Raw genomic sequence first — 25,121 nt, 5'->3', positions numbered from 1 at the left:
TCCAACCTGTTTCTTGCATTTTCTCTCAGCTCTTTGAGTTGTTTTCCTTTGTACACATTGTAGAATGCCCCACTCCAGGTCTGGGGTGTCTCCTTATAATGGTGATTTCATAGCCATGATGAGGAAAGACAAGGAGAAGCAGGCCCAATGGGAAGAAGCTGGCCTGGATGCTCAACCCGGGTGGTGGGCACCAGGAAGCGGGCTGCTGTGGTTTCTGCCTTGAGCTACTCCGGCTGAGCAGGCGGGGCTGCGGGACCCCAGTTGGGGTGTTTGATTTAGAACACAGGCCAGACCTAGCAGCAGAGCTTTCTTCAGAGGTGTTTATAAGAAAACACCCAGATGAACGTGCCTGATTCGCTGTGCCCTCATTTCAGAGAATTTGGGGCTGAACCAATCTGCGACCTTTCTGACCTGGGGATCTGAAACTGCATTTTCTAGTCCCAGGATGTTGATGAGTTGAAGGGCGCCCAGCTCTCGAGAGGTGGCGTGTCGTGTGAGGGTGAGCAAGAGTGAGTCTGCCCATGCAGAGGCGGTGTTGGAGTTGGGCTGACGGTTAGCAGATCTTTAGATGAGTCTTGAAAATCTGAACCTTAGAACTTCTGGTCCATTGCTTTCAGGTTATGGGAGTTCATTCTGAAGGCACTCGGGTAAGCAAAGTTAAACTGGGTCAAGTTAGTTGGCATGTACTGTGCTTAAAGAGCATCTAGGAGACATTCTGGGCCTTCTGACTCGGTGCCAAAAGATGTGGTGATTGATGTCATACCTGGGACAGGTAATTCAACCACTGGCATTTTCCCGGGAAGGTGTCCCGGTCTCTGGGTTTCATCCTGGCTCTCAACTATTTTGCCAGAGATATCCTTATCCCTTCTTATTAGCCAACTGTTTATAAATGAGGAGCTTCAGCAGGTATGGTAGGTTAAGGTCCTGTACCCTTTTAGAAATGTTTAAGCAGGTCTTAAGTGTTCTTGTCTTTAGAATAACAAGGTGATGGTAAATTTTTAAAAAAATGGAGCCTCTTAATTGAGTCTTCATTTCCTTTGAAGTATTTTTATGAGATTTATAACTGTGTTTAGTAGCTCTCTAATGATAATCTTGTCAATTTGCATAATGTACACAAGCCAAGCGATTGTAATTTATAACTATATCACCAGGTACCAGGTGGCAGATATTATCCCCATTTTATTTATGGTGAAATTGAGGATTCTTTTAGAGAAATAAATGGCCTGTAGAAAGTCAAAATCACACACACACAAAAGGAATTACCACTCAGGTTTCAAGATTTTCTGAAATTTCTTCTTTTCCTTTATGTCACTGACATTATCAGGAGAGTTGGACAGGCTCTGGTTAGGGAGCTAAGTTAGTTAGTTGGTGCTTTTGGAAATGGAAATTTTGTTTGTCTTTATGTATGTAAAATGGAAATTCTAGTTCACTTAGCTTCCCCACTGTGAAGGTTAATGAATGAGGGTGAACTTTGTTAAGCAGTTTGGGAGAACGACACTGTAAGAAATGCTATTCGATTAATGATAAACTCTGCTTCTGCTCCTGGGCCCCATGTAGGTCTCTTTCGGGTTTCTAAATGAGGATGACACAGGTGCTGATAAATCCCAGTTTAATTGCTCCCTATTTTACCCAGCCAAGGGACTTCTTTTAAAATATTCCCCCATGAACCAAATGTTTTCGAATATCTTCTTTCCAAACCACAAATATTAAGTAATAATTATCTATTCTTAAAAAAAATGAATGACAGACATTTATAACTATGAGGGTTTTCACTCAAAGGGAATAGTTATTGTTACCGCACTAATGTGCTTTGATTTCGGCCGAGAACAAAAACGTTTGATGTTTTAATTGCCCAGCATTTGGGCAAATGGACAATTTGGGGTGGTCCTTTTGAACTAGACCTGGGAATCTATTTCCCCCCAGGGATTTGGGGACCTCCGTTTAGAAGCTCTTTGGGGACCCGGCCCACTCAGGCCACTGCTGGACTCCAGGGGAGCCAAGGTATTTTTTCTGGGTTTTGGTTTTCGTATTGCTCAGGGAATCTCAATAAAAGAGAAAGAAAAAGTAGGAAACCTTTTCCTTTGAGACCCGTGGTCTCTGGAGAGCTGTGACTCGGTCGTTTCAGTTCTCTCTTCTCCACACTCACGGTCATCGGGTCACATGTTGGGGGAAATCCAGAGGCAGTGGGGAGACAGGGTGGGGGGAGGACTTTGAGCCAGAGCAGGGTCTGCAGGCAGAGCAGCTGGGCTCTGGCCCCAGCCTCTTCCGCTTCTGTATGGGTGACCTTCGCTGTGTCATTTAACCTCTCCACGCCTCAGTTTCTTCCACTGCAAAATAGAGGCAATAAGTATCTCAATGGGATGTCATGAAGATTAAATGGAAAAACATTTGTCAAAGGGGTGTCCCAGCCGCACACCCGGTAAGCTCAGTGTTGTGGAGAACAGAAATTACTTCATGGAAATCTCAGGCCCTGTGGTGCGTTCTCTTGAAAAAGTTTGTTGTTAGAGCCTCAGATTTTTTTTTTTAATATTATACTTCTCTAGTGTTCCTTTAGGTGGCCTGGATGCTGCAACCTTTGCCCCTCTCTTGGGGGAGTGAGGTCAGTCTCTGTGTGGCGCTTTTTTAAGTCTGCATTTTGGCAGAGCAGCCATTGGCAGGCTGGCCTTGGAAAGCCAGGGGTGTTGGCATCTTCTGTCAAGTGAGCAGTGCCCTGGCTGTAGCTGTCAGCAGCAGCCAGCCGTGAGAACACCATATGTGGGTGGGTATTTGAGGTACGACTTTGGTTGCATGTGAGCAAAGCCGGATTTTCCATTCTTCGTTCTTCCACCGAAAGCTAAAGAAAGTTCACTTCTTGCTGGCCTTCCTGCCTGGGAGTTGGAGCTTTCAGTCTGTCCCCTTCTGCCCCCTCCCCAATTTTGTTGACAGATTGCAGCAATTGTTCTCACATTCAGGGCCCTGTTATGTGCCCACCCTCGAGCAGGGACCCCTTTTGCTGATTTGCACAAACTAGCCTTCTACTCACCAAGCCAGGCACTTGCTGTGTGTGCCCAGAAGAGCTGCCTTTGAACACTTACGGAAGGGTACCCCTGTCGTGGGGAGATGGCAAACCCACCAGACCTGATAAATGGAATAGGAATTTCCTGAAAGTATCAGAAGAAGCGGTTGCTAAAGCAGGCTGGACTATTAAACCTCTAACTATCATAGACCATTGCTCTACCCTGCAGAATTATTCTAGAAATTAAAAATGATAATGGCCACAAAGTACCTAGCACTGTTCCCACAATGAAGGAAGTTTTCCCTATTATGTTGAAAAAATGCTTTGCCATTATCCTTAACCTTGCAGGTGAAGAAGAGGGAGGACTCTCGTGTGCCAGTGATTCTAGTCGCCTCGAGCTATTTAGCATCTAGGCGTCCAGATTTCTTGGTTAATTTGCCTGTTTGCGTGTTTGGCACAAAGGGAGGAGAAGGAACAGTTTACAAACGAGGAGGGTTTTTTTCTGCTTGATGAGAAATCTGCTGTCTTCTCGTGCTCATTAAGTACTCGTTGAATTGTACGGCTCCATTTTTGGGAAAACAGCATGTCATGCTGGTTTACCTAGAGATTTTGGGCTTCTATCAAAAATTTTAGAAAGGGTCCTCACACTACTAATTGCAAAATAAACATCTTTAGCCCTGTGTGCAGCAGACTAACTTGGCCAGTATTTATGTTTATAGGGAAGAGAAAGAACATTTGTTGACTGTCTACAGTGCATCAGGCATTTTTGCACGATCATTTCAGTTAGTATTCGTGCTGGGCCTGCAAGATGAGTGTTGCTACCCCTGGGTTTTGGCTAAGAGGCAACGTGACCTGTCCAGTGCTGAGAGTCCACCCCGCCAAGCGTGGAGAGAGCTTTCCTCCAAGGAGATCTGTGCATAGAAGGCAAATGCACTAAGCAGGCAATCCGGGCTGCTCTGGTTAGATGGCGGTGAGTGGGGTGGGGTGGGAGGCCAGCTCTTGCTCCTCCCCCACGGTCCCCACACCCAAGCATGTTCCGAAAGGTACAAGCATGTTTGAAAACCACTGTTCTTTCCTTGGTACCTCCCACACCCTTCCTCTCTGATGCTGTGGAGTTTCCATTGCATTTCTGCTTTTCCCCAGAGCAGACCAGTGTCTTCAGTTATTAACCTCCAGCATTTTCGATGAGTCGGGAAATGGAGTGGATTCGGTGGAAGAGGATATTTCCACAGATCCTGTAAAGTGGCCTTGCAGAGGTGGTGGGACTTTCTGGAGATTGGAACGTTGATGCTGAAACTCTGCCCTTGGGCTCCAGTCAGTCTCTGGGTCTGTGTGGAGACCAAGGAGGGATATACTTGAGTGTGGTGTGAGGAAGGAGCATCTGCTCCTGAGGCTGGTGACAGGGTAGACAGCTGTGTGGGAGGGAAGTTATACTGATAAGTTGGTGTAGGATGTTACCCCCCTTTTTTATTGTGATAGCATATAGATAGCACAAAATTTCCCATTTTAATAATTTTTAAGTGTACACTTCAGTGGTGTTAATTACATTCAGTGTTGTGCTACCATCACCACCATCTGTTATCAAAACTTTTTCATGACCTCAAGCAGAAACTCTGTACCCACTAAGCAAAAACTCCCCAAAACTCCTCCTCACACCCCTGGTAATCTTTAATCTACTTTCTGTTTCAATGCATTTGCTTATCCGAGATAGTTCCTATAAGTGGAATTATATAATATTTGTCCTCTTGTGTCTGGCTTATTTCACTCAACATAATGACTTCAGGGCTCATCCATGTTGTTGCATATATCAGGACTTCATTCTTTTTTATGGCTGAATAATATTCTACTGTATGATTATATATATCACATTTTGTTTATATATTTATCTGTTGAGAGACATTTGGGTTGCTTTCACCTCTGGCTATTATTAATAATCCTGCTATGAATGTTGGTGTATGAGTATTTCTGTTTGTTTTCCAGTTTTAAATTCTTTGGGGTCTATACCTAGAACTGGAATTGTCAGTCAAGGGTAATTCTAAGTTGAACTTTTTGAGGAACCACCAAACTTTTTCACAGTGGCTACACTGTTTTACATTTCTATGACTTTGTATAGAGGATTCCAGTCTTCACATCCTTGCCAACACTTATTATTTTCTGGGTTTTTAAAAAAATAATAGTCAACCTGAGAGTGTCAGCTGTATCTCATTGTGGGTTTGATTTGCATTTCCCAAATGTCAAATGATGTTGAGCATATTATCACATGTTTATTGGCCATTTGGATATCTTCTTTGGAGAAATGTCTGTTCAGGCCTTTTGTCCGTGTTTTAATTGGACTGTTTATTTGTTGTTGAGTTGTAGTAGTTCTGTATATATTATGGATATGAAACCTTTTTCAGATATATATTTGTAACCATCTTCTCCCATTTTGTAGGTTTTCTTGTCACTTTCATGACAATGTCCTTTGATGCACAGTTTTTAATTTTGATGAAGTCCAGTTTATTTTTTCTTCTTTTTTTTTTTTGCTTATGCTTTCGGTATTATATCTAAGAAGGAACACCGCCTTTTTAACGAGATGTTCGTATATCATACATTTGTTGGTATCCAGATTCATATGGTCCAAAGACCAGAAAGTTAAGACAAACACCTCTGTTCCTTAAAGAGCCAGTCCTGGTGGAGCTGGAGAGTACAGAGAGCAAGGTATGTAGGTACCATTGTGAGTTGGGTTTTCCGTTAATTTGCCGCCTAGGACATCCGTAGTGCTACATCTGGTTGTAAATGGAATTGTACCTAATTATCTCTGGGAAGAGGCTTGATTTTGAAAATATTTTCTATCTGTGATGGATCAAGTATGTTATAGGAGAAAGAATTTATTTCGTTTTTTTTGTATCCCTTTGGTGTAGGAGAAAAGAAAATCACTCAAACATATTTGTACATTGCTTTCTTGTTTAGGCCCAAACAAGAATATTTCTTGTTTAGGCCCAAGGAATTCATGTAGTTTTTATCTTGGAATTTAACTTGTTATTTATAGTGATAGGCACATCTGAGGATAATGTATTAGTCAGGATATGATAAGCCTTTGCTGCAGTAACAAATTTCCCCCAAAGTTCGTTGGCCTAACACTTAAAGCCTATCTCTCACTTACATAAAGTCCTGGCAGGTTTTGGGGAGGGGGTTCTCCTCCTCACAGTTACTTTGTCCATGGCTGGTCTAGGTTCCACTGTCTGCAGCATTGCCCTGGCAGGGGAAGAGGTAGCAGGAGGGTGTGGCCTCTCTGTTCTTTGGTCTGAAAGTGGTACATATTACTTCCGTGCACATTCCATTGGCCAAAGCTAGTCACAAAGCCCTGTCTAACCTGTGGAATGGTGGGTGGTATAGATGTCATCTCATTTGAGTAACACTGTTTGCCACAAAAGTCAGAGAGCACACCTGATGGCCTTCGTTCATTGACTCTCAGTAAAAACTTAGGCAGAAGTAATGCCAGGTTCATTTACTTCATGAAAAATTAAGATCTGAGCTCCTCAAAGTCAGGGACTGTTTCTCTATATTCCTTGCATTGGACTCTTACTTTCTCAGCACTCGGCTAATATTGGTTGAGTTGAATGGATGAGTTATTTAAAGTCTGTTTCGGTTTTCAGGCTGATCCATAGGGTTTCTTCTCTTAGAATAGTCTTGCTAATGTTGTTAGCTGCTTGGAGAAATTTCATGCCATGTTACCAGCTCTGATAAATTCCTGTATTTTATTAGCAAGAAAAAACTGAGGTCTCTGCAGTTTTTAGAGATCAACTCCATAAAATCTTCTCAATGGGAATACCATTCTACAAACACAATGGCAAAATGTTAACTAATGGATTGGGCATTAAAGCTTTATTTTTTGTTTTTTATTTTATTTTATTATGTTTTTTTCTTTGCTTTTATTTTCATGAGGGCTTTCATTAGAGCTAGATAAGCTGAGCTCAAATCCTGGTTACTCTCCTTGCCTACTGTGTGATCTTGGAGTAGTTACTTTGTCTTTCTAAGCCTCAGTTTTCTCATCTATAAAGTGGAGGATGAAAATGCCTAACTCTCAGAATTGTCGTAGGGATTTTGATAGTATAAGTAAAGTACTAGCACAGTATCCACACATAGGAAGCCTTCAGTGAATGATAGTTCCCATTACCCCATTGGGTGGAGGGTTTGGGAAAACCTAATAGAAATTTCTAACTGATTTTTGCTGTATTTTCAGACCTTTGAGTTTATAGCGTCAGCAAAACCATAGCATTCCAGGTTAAGTTTTGGTAACATGCAGCATTGATTTGCAATGTGATGCTCTTCTGGTAAAACTATAAGAGCTACTGTGCATCTCAATTGCAAAATATGTTTGGCATTTGGCCTTTGAATGGCTTTAGCCCAGTGCTGTCATGCTTATCTTCCAGTACTTTTGTCTCGCTTAGTGATGCAAAACTAAAAGTACATACAAATGGTTGCCTAAAATGAGACCTGCTGTTGTTGCTTCTTATACCTCTAGAGCCCTAAAGTACAGAAGCTTATTCACTGCAAGGCAATGAGTTCTGTAAATTTCCCGCCTCCATATATTACATTCCATATTACTCATGATCATGGTGAAATTAATTGTGGTCGAGACAAGGAAGACAGGAAATACTTATAATGGTTGATTATGTTTTGCAGGCTTTGTGAGGACCATAAATTTAGGTATATAGGAATTGTATTTATTCCTTCGATTTCACAAATCTGTCATTTTCCCTTTCTCCATTGATGACAGTTTCTTCAAGACAACAAAGACTTGATTTTTGAAGAGGTGATTGTGGAGATGCTACCACAATCACAGGCAAGGGCAGAGCCATCCCTCTTGGGCTACTCTTGTACCATGGCCCTTAATAGCTAAATCATTAATACAGTTTTGCTGGTGGAAGGGAGCTGCTTTCGACAGTTGCCTCTCCTCTTACATCAGCTCTTTATCAGCCACAATTGCAGGAGTCAAATTCCATATGGAGCAGTTCATAAATTGAATGGTTGTGTGTGCATATGTGGAAGCGGGGGCAGGAGTTCATAGTTCTGACCTCTGATGATATGACTGAATGTCTGGGAGTGCCCTGTGTCTGAAACCTTGTGAAGCAGGAATTTGCATCTTGGAAGGGGAGTTAGCTTAAACCAGGAGATTTTCCCTTTCCTGAATTCTGCCTATAGTTCACCAGCTCCTGTCAGCATGGATGTGCCCCCGTCTCAATCTGTATGGACAGGGAAAATGCATATTCCAAGGATTGGAAAAGGAATATTTATTTCCCTTTCTCTGAGGATGACAGATTCTTCAAGATGACAGCAAACTGGTTGTAGCCTTATAGATTCCCAGGTGGCCCTCTGAAATAGGAATTTAACTTTGATGGTCTTTATTTTCTTTTCCAAAGTTAACATCCACAAATTGAAAGAGAAAAAAAAAATCAAAGAATGGTATAACTATCCTTCGGGAATCTTCTAACACACAGTTTTTCAAACTTCTTTGACAGTGACTCATGGACACAAATTTATGTGTCCACCCAAAACCTTGTACATAAATGTCATAGCAGTCTTTTCACAATAGCCAAAAAGTAGAAACTGCTCAAATGCCCATCAACTGATGAATGAATTAAGCAAAAGCTGTATATTCATGCAATGGGATGTTGTTCAGCTATAAAAAGGAATGAAGTACTGATATGTGCTACAACATGTATAAACCTTGAAAACATTATGCTAAGTGAAAGAAATCAATCACAAAGGAGTACATATTCTATGATTCCATTTGTATGAAATCCAGAATAGGCAAATCTTTAGAGACAGGAAGTTAATTAATGGTGGTCCAGGGCTGGGAGGGATGGGGGGATTTGGAAAGAGTGGTGACAGTTAAAGGGTGTGGGATTTCCTTTTGGGGTAGTGAGAATATTCTAAACTTGACAGTGATTATGGTTACACAACTCTGTGAACATATTAAAAAGCCATTGAATTATATTCTTTTAATGGTTGAATTATATGGTATAGGAATAAAACTGTTAAAAATACATGCACATTAAAACATGTAATATAAAATTGAATCAAAATCTACTCTTATCTTGTCTCATTTGTTCTGACTGATTGTAATCTATTCCATTTCTTTGAGAATTTATTGAATGTGATCCACCGAATTGATTCCATGATCTACACTTTTGTATATTTCTCTCCATTTTACAGATGAGAAAACTGAGGCCCAGAGCTTGAGAAGTGGGCACAAAGGTACATATTTTATTTGTGTCAGAGCTGAGACTACAGATTGGGTCTTCTGACTCCCATTTCACTGTGCAAGGCAAGAGGCTGTATGTTCTGTTTAAAAACTTGAGCAAAAATGGGGATTAAAAAAGGATACTGGCAATGAATTGCCTCCTTGTGAACACCGTCAAATGGGTGTAGAGTGGTTAGAAAAGCACGGAACGTGGAGAAGGGCTGGCTGCTTATTTTTGCATTGAACACAGTATTTTTCTGCGTTCATTTGGTACGTGGTACCGCATTACCCCTGCTTATAGAAATGGCCTCATTTGTTAATTTTATCAGGCTGAGATTGCCATTTTCTCAGCTTTGCAGAATGAAAATATTCGATTCCTAGCTTTCTGCCATTAAGATTACCTGGCTTCTTGCCCTTCCTCTGAAAGTACAATTTGAGGTAGGGGATGATAGAAAATCAAGAAAATACATGTGGAAAATTAGGGAGAAAAGAGCTGGTGTTCCCTTTTACTGCTCTTGAACAGCCAATTGGTATCGATTAATTGTACCCTGAGGACATATGCAGCCCAGATCAGAGATGCAAAGAAAAAAGGTTTTTTACTGGAGTAAAGGATGAAGAGGGGAGTGGGGAGTGGGGTACCCAAAAGGTCCTGGGTTAGTCTAGATATGTGGTGCGTTCTCCATGAGGAGAGGTTTCATTCTGAAGGAATTACCAACTGATTCAAACCTTCCCACCTCTCCCAGTGTGTGGGAGAGACTATTTCATAGTGAGGCCTGTTTTTTCACCTAGTTTTTTGCTCAACATTTAGAAAGAACACTCCACCTCCCTAGTTAATTATTTGCACAAATACTTGCTTCTTCCCAGCAGGACCATTTCCATGTTGAAAAGGACTCACAGGGATTTAAATGTTTTCTTTTTCTCCCTCCCATTATGAATTTAATGCTGGTAAAAAGTGTCCATCTCAGGGACAGAAAACACTCTGTTTAGTTACAGGTCTGAGCTGGTGGTAGCAAGAGCTGCCCTTAGAGGAAGAACAGCCTGTTCTTCCACAGGTCTGGCCTTCAGCAGGTTTTGAAAGGCTCCCTTTGTATCTGGGAGGGAAATCCGCCATTGGCTGGTGTATTATGCGTCTCTAGAGGAACATAACCAACAGGATGTGTGTGTATGTGTGTGTGTGTCAAGAGATTTATTTTAAGGAATTGGCTGACATGATGGTGGGGTCTGGCAAGTCTGAATTCTGTAAGGCAGGAGGTAGGATGGAAATTCCGGTAAGAGTTGATGTTGAAGTCTTGAGTGTGAAATTGGTAGGGGAGACTAGCAGGCTGGAAACTCAAGAGAAGAGTAGATGGCATATTCTTCTTTTGGAACCCTCAGTTCTTCCCATTAAGGTCTCCAGCTGTTTGGATGAGGCCCATCTCGATTTTTGATGGTAATCTCCTTTGCTTAAAGTCAACTGATTGTAGATGCTAATCACATCTCCAGGATATCCACACAGCATCATCTAAGCTGGTATTTGAGCAAACAAGTGAGCACTATAACTTCATCAAGTTGACACCTAAAATTAACTACCACAGCTGTTTTTTTTTCATGACAACAGCAAGAGTCCACCATGCATGGTTTCAATATGGTGTGGTTTTATGCTCCTTATTGGAGTGGATGTTAAATCAATTGATTCAAGAATCAATGTTCTTCCTTGCTTGATTGAGAGGGCCAGAGACAAGTAGCATGCTGAAGGGAATCAATGCACTAAGTATAGTCAATGATAATTAATGAAACAACAACAGTTAACCATTTTTGAAGTGCCCATAAAGTGCTAGTCAAAGTGTGAGTTGTCTCATTTATACTCTCCCAACATCTCAGCATGGCAGCTAGGACACTGCTGAGCCTTGACCGACTTGGCTCAACATCTGGCTCCTTCATTTACTAATTGTGTATCCTTGAGAGTGTTGTGTCTGCCTTTCTAAGTTTCTAAGTCAGTTTCTTCATCTACCAAATAGGATGATGGAAAAGTGAAATAAGGTCATTAATACATGCACAGCACTTGATGTGCAGAATGGCACATAATAAATGCTCCAAAAAATGATAGATACTCTTATTAGGTGGAAGCTTTTCTTATCCCCATTTTGCAGGTTAGGAAATTGAGGCTCAAAGCGATTATGTAACTTGCTCAAGATTTCAAAGTGGTGGGGCCAGGACCTGAGTTCAGGTCTGTCTGACTCTAAACACTGTGTGTTTTGTTTGTTTTTAATCTCTTTTTTGTGTGTGTGGCTCTATTCCTTTTTATTTATTTATTTTAAAGAAACTTTAGATTACATAAACGTTACATAAAAAATATAGAGGATTCCCATATGCCCCATTCCTTCCCCCTCCTACAATTCCCCACATTAACAACATCCTTCATCAGTGTGATACATTTGTTACAATTGATGAACACATACTGAGGCATTACCACCAAGTGTGGATTATAGTTTATATTATAGTTTACACTCTATCCCGCACAATTTTCTAAGTTATGAGAAAATATATAATGGCATGTATCCATCATGGCAATGTCATGCAGGACAATTCCTGTATCCTGAAAATGCCCCCATATTATACTTATTTTTTCCTCTCCCTCCCTTCAAAATCTATGGTGGCCACTGCCTCCACATTGATGATAAAATGTCTTCCATTGCTTGAATAACAATAAGTTTACAGTAGAATAATAGTAAGTCTACTTTAGTCCATTATTCATTCTCCAATCTTGAGGATTTGAGAATGGTGATGTCCACTCTGCCTCTAATTGAGAGGGGGCTTAGATCCCATGGGGCAGGTGGAAGGAACTCTCTTGCTTATAGTTGTAGACTTTCTGTTCCTTGGGATGGGCATTGTCCATCATCATCCCTTTATTAGTTGTCCTGGGTGAGTCCAGTGAACTGGAGAATAGGTGTTGCCACTCTGCTGAGATTTATAGGGCCAACTGGCACATGGACAGCCCAAAGATTAAAGTCTTTTGAACATACACCTATCAAGTACAGTACTAACTCTAGGTTCAAATAGAAGGGGTGAAGAGTGATGTATAGAGAAACCACAAATGAGTCCATCTCTGTCACACTGGGGGGCATAAATTCCAAGGTAAGGCCCACTGGCAGGGTTCCAAACTCCTGAACTGTCTGCCATGCCTATAGTGTCTAGATGTCTCTAGAGCCCTCAGGAGCCCCAGTATTTGAGTCAAAATTTACTGTGGGGAAGCAGATGTGGCTCAACTGATAGAGCATCCACCTACCATAGGGGGAGGGTCCAGGGTTCAATACTCAGGGCCTCCTGACCCATGTGGTGAGCTGGCCCATGCACAGGGCTGCCACACACAAGGAGTGCTGTGCCACACAGGGCTGTCCCCGTGTAGGGGAGCCCCATGCAAAAGGAGTGTGCCCCACAAGGAGAGCCACCCTGTGTGAATAAAGCACAACCCATCCAGGAGTGGCGCCACACACACAGAGAGCTGACGCAGCAAGATGATGCAACAAAAAAAGTGACGCAATTTCCTGGTGCTGCATGACAAGAATGCCAGCAGAAACAGAAGAACACACAGCGAATGGACACACAGAGCAGACAATGGGGGGGGGGGAAGTGGAAAGAAATAAATAAAATACATCTTTAAAAAAAAATTTACTGTGGCAGTCACTGAGATCCTGCAGAGACGTGCATAAGTGTAACCTCTGTAATGACCACCCGACTTTGCTTTGAAATCTCTTAGCCATAAGAACTCGTTTGTACTTACCATTTTTCCCTTTTGGTCAATTTCTTTTTCCAGGTGCATTGCTAGTTGGTGGTTGGTAATAATCCCTTGGTGCCAGAGCGGCTCTTCCCTGGAAGTCATGTCCCATCGGTGGGGTGGGGGGGGGGGGTAGATAGTGTATTTATATGCTGAGTTTGGTTTAGAGAGAGGCTATATTTGAACAAGGAGGCCTTCAGGAGGTAACTTTTAGGCAACCTATAGTACTAGGCTAAGTTTCAATAGACCTTGTGTTTTTTACTCCTGCACTCTCCTGATGAAGGGCAGGAAATGTGAAGTTTAATGAGTAAACTGTGGTGTTGTGCCCTGGACTTTTCAGATTTGAAGGTCTTCTTCAGAAGGGAGTTGAGTCACTACAGATGACCTCGAGAAGCAGGATTCAGATGTTTACTGGACGAGGTCAGTCACACAGCACTCTAGGGGTTGAACTGTCCCAGCTGCTGTCTCCCACTTCCCTTTTCCCTCAACCTCAGAATTACTGAGGCTGAGGAGGTGTTTTCCAAAACCTCCCTTTGAACTGAAGAACTCTGAGCCTATTTTTGGTAGTACAAATTCCTCCATCATTAAGTTTTGTTGTGTCTGTGCCTTTTGTTCATATTGTCTCTTAGAGATTACAATCTCTGGTTGCAGATAAAGGCCTTTTCCTGCCCTCCCTGTTCTTTGATACTGGCTAACGTTCCTAGGGCTAATAAGCATTGGATGCATCCAAGAAACATAGAACAAACACATTAAATACTAGATTGAGTCTCTGAGACCTTCCCAGCCAGTCTTCTTTCAGCTGTAGTGTATTCTTACTTTATCAGGCTTGTGTGTTCAACTCAGTGGAATTACTAGAGCCTCTAGGACAGGCTGATTAAAACAAAATCAAACAAAACACACCAAACCCAAATAATCCTAAAAGGAACCTCTGTAGAGGATTATCCTGGATTCTCTTGGAAAATATTCTCTGCCTTTCCAGGGAGGTCAAAGGTATGAGACTGGTGGTCTGTGGTTTGGAAAGGCTGAAGATCTCTAATTGGGGCCTTGCTCTGATGGCTCAAGGAATCCTTTGGACTCTCTGCTGTAATAGTAGTAGCAATTTAAAAGTAGGCTCATTATGGGTGCAGTTATTGCTTTTGTTCAAAATGGCCCATCTAAGTCAGGCCCTATTAAATTCAGCAATTCAACTGACACTTAGAGTCTTTAGGGGAGATAAATTATCCTTTGGCCTGGTCACCTCTACTTTGAAATTTGATCCTTAGTATGAGCCCTGGGAGAGTAGTTCAGGCAGATACAGTTGTTCATTTAAGCCCCATTCCATCATTCATTTAGCACACCTTTAATAAGGGCCAGCTTTTATACCTGACACTCCGTGAAACCCCTAAAATATTATCAAAATAAAGACAACATGGACTCTGCTTTTTTTTTTTAATTAAAGATTTATCTTCTTTTATTTCTCCCCCCCCCCCCCCCGCATTGTCTGCTGTCTGTGTCCATTTGCTGGGGGTTCTTCTGTATCCCCTTGTGTCAGCGGCACCTGGAATCTGTGTCTCATTTTGTTCCGTCATCTTGCTGCATCAGCTCTCCATGTGTGCGGTGCCATTCCTGGGCAGGCTGCATTTTTTTCATGCTGGGCCGCTCTCCTTACAGGGTGCACTCCTTGAGTATGGGCCTCCCCTACGTGGGGGACATCCCTGAGTGGCACGGCACTCCTTGCGCACATCAGTACTGCGCATGGGCCAGCTCCACATGGGTCAAGGAGGCCCTGGGTTTGAACCCTGGTCCTCCCATGTGGTAGGCGGATGCTCTATCAGTTGAGCCAAATCTGCTTCCCTGGCCTCTGCTTTTAAGGAGCCCACAGTTTTTATCCAATCTTGAAACACTTATTGAACATCAACTGGGTGCAAAGCCCTGTGATTGGTATTTTACAGGAGACAGGGTAGTAAGACAATGTGCACCCCCGTGGGAGCCTTACAGTCTTGTGCAGATGACAGACTTTATACTCAGCTAACTGGGCAGGGCATAGCATGAAAGGTACATTATAGGAGAGGTCAAGGAGAACCCCAGCACAGAGGGAGTGATTCCTTCAGTTGGTTGGACCTGGACAGCCTGTGGAGGAGGGGCTATTAGTGGTCCTTGAAGGTGTGCTCTCTGGTGAGACTCAGCCTGATGACCTGGAGGAAAAGGGGCTGGGAGCAGGGTTGGGGCTGGACTCAGAAACCTCTTCAGAGCTGGGGCGGCTCCTCTCTCCCCATCACTCTCAACCCTGATGGTCTCCATTGGTGTTCCCCACTTCTCTCTGCATGCCAGCTGGGCTCTCATTCTGCCTTCTGCTCCTGCAAGCTTCATGTCCACTGTCTTCTTGAGTCTCCCTCACGTTCTTTCAGCTCGGCTCCCCTGGCTAACGGGGCCAGCCTGTGCCCTAATTCTGAAGACCCAGAGAAGGAATGGGTGCCGCCCTCTCTTCTGGCCACACCACATGCCACTGGCAATCCCACCGGGGCCCATTGGGTCAGAGCCCACCTCTGACTCAGTCAGCAGTGACCAGGGTCCGGTGCAAGCCACATAGTGACCAACTCCTCTGAGGCCCTGGGTGCAGCGATACCTAGAAACTATGAACCCCATATCCTATGACCCAACATTTTCATTTCAAGGGAAGGCCTCACATATGTGCCCAGAGACATTTACAAGCATGTTCCCCAGAGTTCTGACTGTAATACTGAAAAATTGGAAGGGACTTAATTGCCTATCCAAGGGGACTGGCAAATAAATTATAACATTAGCAAACAGTGGAATGCTGCCCAGCAATTAAAATGAATAGATACATCCGACATGGATAAATCTCTAAAGAAATTTAGAGTGGGAAAAGGGAACCATCTATATGGTATATGCCACTTTGTTTCACTGTAAAACCACACAAAGCAATGCTGTGTGCATATCTATCTATCTGTATAGATATAGATATAATCACATGCAGACACGTGCACACACAGACACATGCACACACAGATACATACTACTGAATCATAAACATGGAATGAAAGTAGAAAAATATGGACAAGAAGATACAAACCAGGATAGTGGTTACTTCTGGGGACGGAGGGAAGCAAATGGGCTGATGCGTAGGAGGGTGCTTTTGATCACATTGGGAATATTTTATTCCTTAAAAAAAGATGAGAAATATGGCAGTGTAGTAATATCTGTGACTCCTTGGGTCTGAGTACACAGGAATCTATTATGCTGAAATCTGTGCCTTATATGCTTGAAGGATTTCATCTGGTTAACAAGTGTGATTAGAGAATGGGAGGTTAGCTGGGGTTGCTGGCTCTTAGTTTTGGGGGTGGGTGGAGACTGTCTTGGATGTTAAAGGTGCAAAGGTGGGTGGAATCTCGTGGGTGCGGGGCCTGGATCTTCTAGCCAGCGAGTTCTTGGATGGAGGAGTTGGGAAGACGCGAGGTAGAGATGAGTGACATGATCTGCTCTCGGCCCTGGGGGACACTGAGAAAAGTGACTGTGAGAGGGAAGGAGCTGGGGCATATGAGGCTGCTGCCGTGACTCAGGCAGTGGCGAGGCCCAAGCCGGGAGAGGAGGGGATGAATGGGAGAGCACGGAGGACCGCGGTGGAAGCAGCGGACGAGGTGAAGATGGAGGCGGGCGCGGCTGGTCCCATTCCACTAGAGCTCTGGGTCCTTTGCTCTCTTAGGGAATGTTGGTGGGGGAAGTGGTTCAACTGGTTTCCTCAGACCTTGAGGGCTGAACGTTCTGGCAGTTCAGGGGTACCTTCTCAATCAGGAAACCACCTGGAAAAGCAGGTTATAGTTGGAGAGCAAGCTTGGAGAAACAAATGACTCAGGGGGAAAGAGGGTGTTAAGTCCGGGACCTTGAGTTTCACGCAGACATTCTCTATGTAAAATATCGATTTTGTTTCCAAATCACACATTAGGATGAAGCTTATTACAGAAACTTGCTGTGGTAGAGTTATTTAAATAATGAGCTCCATTTGGGCATTACTAGTTTCTAGTAATGGGCAAACAAATGGGCCTATATAGTTTCTTTATCAAAAAGTATCTTTTAATTTAATATTTGAAGGAAATGGAATCTTCAGGGTCAAAGCTCAACCTCCTTTTGATTTACTGTTTAACAGTTTGGCTCTGTGATAGACTTCACCCCTATTAAAAGTTTACCATTTTAAAAATCATTATTGTTACTGTTATTCGTTGTAGAAAATCCAGTGAAAAAGAATATGAAAATCACTAGTAATACTATCATTTAGAAAAAATTGTAGCATATTAGCCTCTCAGATGTGTTATACACGTATATGGATATGGATATAGTTTTTAGCTTTTTCCCCCCCATTTCACACATGGTAATCATTTTTCTGTTCATTAAATATTTCCATTTTAGCTTCTCAGTGTTCTTTATCTTGACCCTATCGGTCAATATAATTTTTATTAGCTTTATTTTCTGTAGTCTATATTATGAAAACAAAAGGCTTTTAAGTTTTCTCCTAACTGGAATATCTGTTCAGCACTAAGTGATTTTTCTAAACCACACAGGGGCCCTCTTAATTGGGGTGCTCTCTCTCCGTGGGAGTTTCTTCTGTAGTCCAACTACCAGTTCTTCCAAACCAGTTTTAATGACCATTTTGAATTCTGTCTAGTAGATGTTCCACAATTTATTTAGCCACTCCCTAATTTGTAGCATTTGTGTTATTTCCAAGTTTTTGTTATTATAAGTATCATTGTGAATAATAAGTTTGCAGGTAGTCTTAGTGCACATCTAAGTCTTTCTTTAGAGTAGAAAAATTCTCAGAAGTCCATCCATTTGTGCCCCCAGAGTTGAATGGCCAGTAGCAGGACAGCGCTAGCGTTTGCTCCTACAGGGCAGGAGTCAGACATCACTGCTTGGTGTTTATGTTGTTACTTCCTTATCATCCCTTCATCAACTAAAGTCAGAGGCAGTGTTGTGTTAGTTCCTCTCTGTCACTGCCCTCCTCCGAAGGAGTAGCAGGAGACAAAAGAGCCCACTGATACCCTCAGTTGTTATCATCTCTTTCTTGCGCCTTTTCTAATTCTGGCTTCTTGTCTTAGCAGCCCCCAGGGTCACACCGGGTCTTCCCAATCCAGCCTTCAGGGGAGGGCCCACCATAGTGGATCTGGGAGGGGGGGGTGAGAAGTACTGCTCCAGATGAGTGGTTTTCAAATGGCTTTGTCTTCGCTTGCTTAGGTGGATATAGCAGTCAGGATTCTCCAGAGAAACAGAACCAACAAGGTGTATGTATATATGTACATATAAACATAAACAGAGGTTTACTGTAGGGAATTGGCCTACGCTGTGGTGACGACAGGCAAATCTGAATTTTGAAGTGTGGGCTGGAGGCTGGTTATTCCAGTGAGTGTTGTATTCTTTAGTTTGAATTCCTTAGGCTGGAACCTCAGGACAGAGTGGAGGTATAATCTTGAGGCCGAATTCCATCTCATCTCTGGAACCCTAGGTTGTTGCTGTTAATATCTCCACCTAATTGGATGAGGCTTACCCACCTTACAGAGGGTAATCTCCTTTATTTAAGGTCACCTGATCATAGATGCTAGTCCCATCTCTGAAATACCTCCACAGTAACAACTATGTCATTATTTGACCAAACAACTGGATTCCATAACCTAGCAAGGTTAGTCAAGTTGACGCGTAAAATCGGCCATCACAGTGGGGCAAGGACCCCTATGGTGTACATTCCCCATTGCCTTCCACTTTCTAGTAGAAAAGAATTAGAGAAGGACTGCCTAAGTAATAAGGTGGTATTTATGCAACACGACCTCACAGTCATTCTACAGATTTATTACTATAAGAACAGCCATTTCCTACACAACAGTGTCAACTTTATTCATTAGCTTTGTGGTGTAGAGTAACCTTGCATGTGTTATTGGGTCACTGTATCTGTTAGGTAAAACTGTATACATTTCCAATTAAGACAAAGAATGTGCAATTTCCTGAAGTCAGGATTGAGGTCATAACCTTGAGTGCTCAAGAATTCCAAGTTTAATTAATCTACCAAATTATGATTACTAAGAGGAAATGTCCTATCAATATTAGATGTGACAAGAGGGTGATCTCACTGTGACAAGTCACTGCTCTGATGGCCAAGCCTCTTTGCCACTTACCTGGCTGGTTCGGGCCGTGTCTCCTGGCCGAGGGAGCTTGTCTCCACTGGAGGATGGTCAAGTTCTCTTCTAATATCCTTTTTCTGTAGTGTTGATGACAAAGATTTTTGCCATTATGAAAGTTGCATGTTCTTTTCTCCCATGTTGTCCTTGTGTTTTTTCAGCCTTGTTTTCCTGCTGAAGTATGAGTCTGCTCAGTGAGGAGACCTGTGAGCTTTCCAAGCCTCTTGGAGTCAGGGAGAGAGGTAAAAGACTGATGATGTCTTCTGGTTGAAAGAGGCCTCCTGCCAAGTGCTGCTTCTTGAAGGAATGGAGATCCAACTGTCTTCAGGGTGTCTGCCCCTCTTCTCAGGAGTCACCCCCAGGAGAGAGTACCATATTAGTTCAGCTTAGATCACATGACACCCCTGCTCTGACTGGGGAGGGACCCCTGGCTATGGATTTTAACCGATAAGAGCGAGTTGGTTCAAATAAAGGAGGAGGGGAACTGAATGCCGGGTAACTTAAACAAAAAGCCCCCACCAGGGTCCACTTTGGACCTGACCTGAAAACAGCCCCTTTACTCCCTCCCCATCCCATTGAAAATGTGGGTGCAGTGACCCGCTGGGTTGCATCTCTTCTGGCTCCAGCAGTTTGGTCATATTTAAGTCTTTTTCTCCCTAAATTGTGTAGGCTGCATAGTTAACAGAGTTACAAAGAACTCACAGATTAGGATCTTAGATTGGGGAACAAGGTCATGAATTTAGGAGTTTTATAGATGGGTTAAAATTGTGGTTCTGCTACTTAGTAGCTGAATGATCTTGACTGTTTTCTCAGCCTTGGCTTTCTCCTGGGTGCAATCAAGGGGGTGATACACCTCCCAGAGTTGTTTGGAAAATTAATTGGAACAGCCTCAGTGAAAGCACTGAGCTGAGCTCCTGGCACTCAGGAGGCACTGAATGACTGTGTTGTGTTTTCTTCCTCCCCAAACCCCGGATGTGCGGCTCCGGCTGGCTGCCCCTTGGCGGATGCTGCAGCTCCTCCTGCTAAGAGCAGGGTTTTACAGTCAGACTGACCTGGGTTCCACTATTCTGTGATTGGGTGACCTTGGGCAAGTTAGTTAATGTAAACTTTAGGTAGCAGTCGCTCCTCCCTCCCTCCGAAGGCTGCTGTGCTGAGGCACAGTTCGCGTGTACTTCCCTCGGCCCATAGCAGCACCAGTCTCCTGTTGGCTCAAGCCGCAGGGTCCAGATCTCACTTCTGCCTCTGCCTCTGCCCCGCTGCATCTGGGGCCCCTGTACCCCTTCTTGCAGGAGGAAGCAGTTCTTTTAGGGCAAGAGGGAGGAAGTTGCAGAAGTTGCTGTCATCACCCCATGCAAGGTTTTCAGCCCTACTGGTCCCATATTTGTGTCTTGATTTGGGTCAGTTCGTTCTCAGCCTCACATAGCTGGCCTCAGTGGCTCTCTCAATTTGTGGGAGTGGAAAGGTAACAGTTCTCATTTCAAGAGCTTTGGAAAAGTCCTATCTGTCCAGCAGGCATTCTTTATTTATGCTTTAATCTTCATAGATTACTCTGAGTTGTCCACCGCTCTCCAGAAAGCCCCTAGTAAGTGGAAGGAGCGCAGGCACTGAAGTAATTAATGCACTTTCTACTTGCGAGGGAACATGTAATTTGCAGGAATGTTTGTCAAGACCCACCCTGCTAAATTTATACCCTGTAATTTTCAGCGTTTGCTGGCACCGTATTGGCAGATTGGTGCGTCTAGCCTACCTGTTTTGCAATTATATCTGCTGGCCGCTATTGCAGGATTAACTGCGGAGGCCCAGAGCTCAACCGTTTAAGTAAATTAGAACCAGCTCCTAGGACCCATCTGAGATCACCCTGTCGTAGGGGAGGCTAGTTAATCGTGTTTCCTTTGTATAAACTTGAGAGCTTCTGGTAAGGGTGACGAAGGGAAGAGGTAAAGACAGGGCTCTTGAGGCTTTCCTGGGTGTGGATGGACTGTTGGCTTTGGGAAGGCATTTCTGCAGCCTGCTCCCCCGCCCCCCCGCCCCCCAACACACACACGCCTCTGGAAAAGGAAAAGACAAAACTAATATAACAGAAATGGTTTTATGGTCTGTTTTATGAGCTGCATCAGCCATAATCGACTCTGGGGGAGATTCCTGTTCGTTTTTAAAACTGGAAGTCACTTCACAGCCTCTTTAGACCGGTGCTTTTTGTAAAATTCTCATAAATTTTCTCTTTTTTTGAGAAACCTGTGGAAGAATCTCGTAGGCTGCAAGACAGGCTTTTAGTTCGGTCAGGTGCTGGGAAGAGGGTGTGAGAGGGCTGGGTTTTCCCATGCTTTGTTTTTGTGGCCGGGTAAAAGAATCCAGTGGAAGATGAAATAAAGTTGAGGCTGACTCAGCCCTGGTGTAAATCCCAGGTCTTCAGTTTCCTCCGTGGGACCTTGGGCAGGTTATATAACCTCCCAGAGCGGCTTTTCCTCATTTGTGAAACAGAGCTAATGAGTCCTTTGATTACAGCTGTTATAAATATTAGATGTTTGTAAAGCCATCTATCTAGCGTGTCGAGAGTGCCAAATAAATGGTAATTATCATCAGTGCTATTTATATTTGGGTAGGTATATTACTTATCAGTTGTAAAGAACGCTTGTCCACACAAAGCAGGCAGAATCAGTAAACAAACTTGATGGAATCCTTTATTCTTTCAAAAAGCCCTTGGTGTGTGTACCCTGGTCAGCTGTAGGCCTGACCAAGCAGACTGGAGAGTTGTGCCATTGACAGCCGTGGGGCTGCGGCGAAAGAAAAGCCTCACCCCACGCAGCTCAAGGATTAATTGCAGGTGGTGGGATTCTTATTTGTCCTATTTTCCTCAACACTTGAAAAACGTAAGGAAGAATTTAGAAGTTGGAGAGAGAGAGATCGTTTCTCCTAGGAGTTTGTTGTGGTCAGGGACCATCGCTTTAATACTCCTACTGCAAGGTTGACTTTGAAAATATGTGGACAGTTCCATGGATATCCCAGTCCTGTGGGGTGAGCAAAAATGAACATTTTCTGTGTGTGTGTGCACGTGCATGCACGTGTCTACTCCTTCTAAATATTTATGGGTTGGCAGACTGTGACTGGGAAAGGCCTGCATTTAACTGGCAAAATATTAATAAGCATTTTCAAGAGAATTGAGGTCTTTGTTTTGCCTTTATAAGAAATGAATCCATTCTTACTCACTGTGTTTCTGCAGGAAACTGCTCCACTAGGAAGAAGTACTGCTTTGTTTTCCTTGTAGGCTTTCCAGCTTGGACTTTTATTTCCACTGCAGCGTTATTTTTAAAAACATGTTTTTACAGCAGAGTTACAACTGTGTGGATTATAGCAGGCTCTTACAGCTTTGGATATGAGAATAATTATGTTGCATTTTTATTTATTTTAATTGATCATTCTCTCACCTTCCTTTTTCTCCAGATAGGAACTATGCCAGGTAACTCCCTCCTAGTTATTTTTTTCTGCCTTGTTCAATACACTGAGATCAAAGCACAAGTACATACCTTCATTTTTATTTTGGTTTATTGGTATCCACTTACTCAGGGCTTTCTGGAGAGTGAAATGGATATCTTACTGTTCTCATGTCCATCTTTTCCTGAATCCCATGTGGCTACTTCAGTTTTTTCTTTCTAGAACTTTTCTGAAGAGTTCATCTCCTTTGCAGTGCTTCCCAGGAAACTCCCTTTTCTGCTCGGAGACTGACTTTTTGTTTGATTAAATCAAATGCTTCCAAACTGCAGTTTAGATCTGATGGTTTGGAAGCAGTCATCATAGACAAGGCTTTTGATGAACTCCCTTGGCAGGAGTTGGTTGGCTGCTCCTGGTTACCTGGCTGTGCAAAGAAGGCTTAGAAGAAAGTTCAGAAGTCTTGGATTATTTTTCACTTACATACCTGAAAAATTAGTTTCCATTAGAATAGTGATGGATTTTCCTCTTACCAAAGGTTTATTGAAAGGGAAGAAGTAAAATTGGGAGGAAGAAATAAAACTCTTTCAGAAAGAATAGGTCTCCCTCTCCCTTTATAATCCCTACTGGGCATCTCATAATTTGGTGCTGCTGGAATGCAAATGCTGTTTGTTCTGTTACTGACTTGCTTAAAGAAAGCAGGAATTTAATCCATGAGAAATGAGTCACTTTATCTGTGGCAAGAACTTTATTGTTATTAATTATTATGGAAAGAAGCACATCAGAAAGACTGGCCTAGAAAGATAGTTTTAAAATTTCACTTACTAAGCAACTATTTTCCAGAAATCTGCAACCAGTATCAGGAGTTTTCTTGCTTTGTATAAATAGCCACTTACCGCTATGTGACTTGACTCCTTGCTTTTTCCCCCCCTTGTCTTTTGGGGTTGAAGATTTGAAGGAAGAGGGCCAAAATTGTTTATAGAGGGCTTAGACCTTGAAAAATACAGTCAGCATAGGAGATAGAAGAATATAATCTATTCTCATGTGTTGCACCTGGGTGATCTGAATGCTGTAATTTGGAGCTTTATTGCTCTTTACATTTTGGGATTCCCTGCCCATTTCATCAATGGTGCAGGCTGAAGAAATGCAAACAGAGTGCAACATTAGCGTGAGCAAAACATATAACTAGGACAGGGGAGCTGCTGCCAAAAATACCATCTGCTGTTTTCCAAAGCCAAAGATTGATGACTTGGGTTGCCTCCTCCTTCAGCAAACAGTCAAAGAGACTAACTATATATATGTATTTATTTTTAATTTGACCAGCCCTTCATAATATTCTTGTTAGGTTAGGAATAGATGTTGGATTTAGTAAAGCAAGAAAGGCCCAACTGTTTGATTCCCAAATAGATGCCTAAAAATTTCCAATAGCTTCCAGATTGGATTTTCTTACCATTTCCTTTCCCCAGTCGTCTCTTTTTACTTAAGCCTGCCAAGTTAATCTACCTGTAGCATTACTCATCTCTTGACACTCCCCTCCATAGAAACTGAGGTTGTTGGTTTCCCATGGTATACAAAGTAAAGTCCAAACTCTGTAGCTTGACTTTCGAAGCTTTGCCCAGCCTTATATCCCCTGTTCCTTTTCATGACTGCTTGCTTTCTTGCCTCTACTTGGCTCAGCATTCTCTTGGGAACGTAGGTCCCGGTTTTGCCTAGCCTACTAAGCCAGTCTAGATGAAAACTGTTCTCTGCAGTGATCAGGATACTTTCCTCTGGAGTAAATTGTTCCCTCCTCAGTAATTCCTCCATCCCGTGTTCTGCCTCTTTCTTGGGGCATTCATGACTTCCAGTTTTATAATCATAGCTACTTTTATCATATGCACACACCCCTCTTCTGGTCCATGGTAGGCTCTGAATAAACTTGAGTTTTTCTCACAACCTCGAGTATACAAGGTGCTCCCCAGGTTCTGTGGGGGGAGTGAATGCATCAGTTCTTTGAATGAAAAAGAGACGACTGGAAAACCATTTATTTTTTCTTTTGTCGCTTGTTTACTATTGATTTTACCAAATAAATTTAGATTGCTTTCCTTCTGAATTCTGAGCCCCTAGGTATTCTGACTAATACAGTTCTATTGAAAGATGTGAAACTAATGGGAATTTTGGAATGGAAAAAATTAAAACTGTGGATGGAAAGTGGGGGAAGGAAAAAGCAACCTGGTGCTTGGGGCAGAGAATACAAATACACACAATGTTTAAATTCTTATTTACCCATTATAGTTCTGAAGTTACTTATTAATTTTGTAATATAAAATATCTTTTATGCATGAGTTGGTTTTCCCATAAGATGATTATAATTTGGTGTATTTCAAGATACTAATGCTGCTTTTATTTATTCTTAAGAATGTTCTGAGAAATTTTTTGCTCTTTAAGTGTTTCTTGGTCTTTTTGTTTCCAGTTCTTTTAAAGTGGTGCCTAGGATAGTGCCTGATTTATAGGGGGATTTGGGTAAAATGAGACATTTTTCTGAAACGGGGTACCGTTAACATGTTAGCCAGGTCTCTT

At 42.7% G+C, this 25,121-nt stretch overlaps 1 protein-coding gene across 13 annotated transcripts in view; it reads left to right on the top strand.

Moving 5' to 3' along the window:
- Positions 1–25,121, top strand: part of LDLRAD3 (low density lipoprotein receptor class A domain containing 3) — a 262,626-nt gene that overhangs the window by 34,711 nt on the left and 202,794 nt on the right. For 4 of the 13 annotated variants that reach the window (XR_011649916.1, XM_071218097.1, XM_071218099.1 and 1 more), the window contains exon 2: positions 19,298–19,378. The exons of 3 other annotated variants lie outside the window; for them this stretch is intronic. Coding sequence is in view for 8 of the 10 variants with exons in the window: in XM_071218097.1 (XP_071074198.1) it covers positions 19,318–19,378 (61 nt within the window). In the remaining 2 variants the exon portion in view is untranslated. Of the gene's footprint in view, positions 1–9,193; positions 9,236–13,315; positions 13,396–19,297; positions 19,379–25,121 lie in introns of all 13 variants that reach the window. 6 more of the 13 variants (XR_009187589.2, XM_058305567.2, XM_058305565.1 and 3 more) reach the window with 3 other exon arrangements.

This window comes from Dasypus novemcinctus, chromosome 10, assembly GCF_030445035.2.
Source record: "Dasypus novemcinctus isolate mDasNov1 chromosome 10, mDasNov1.1.hap2, whole genome shotgun sequence".
Lineage (NCBI taxonomy): Eukaryota > Metazoa > Chordata > Mammalia > Cingulata > Dasypodidae > Dasypus > Dasypus novemcinctus.
The sequence above is the reverse complement of the archived record's forward strand: the minus strand, read 5'-3'. Positions and strand labels throughout refer to the sequence as shown.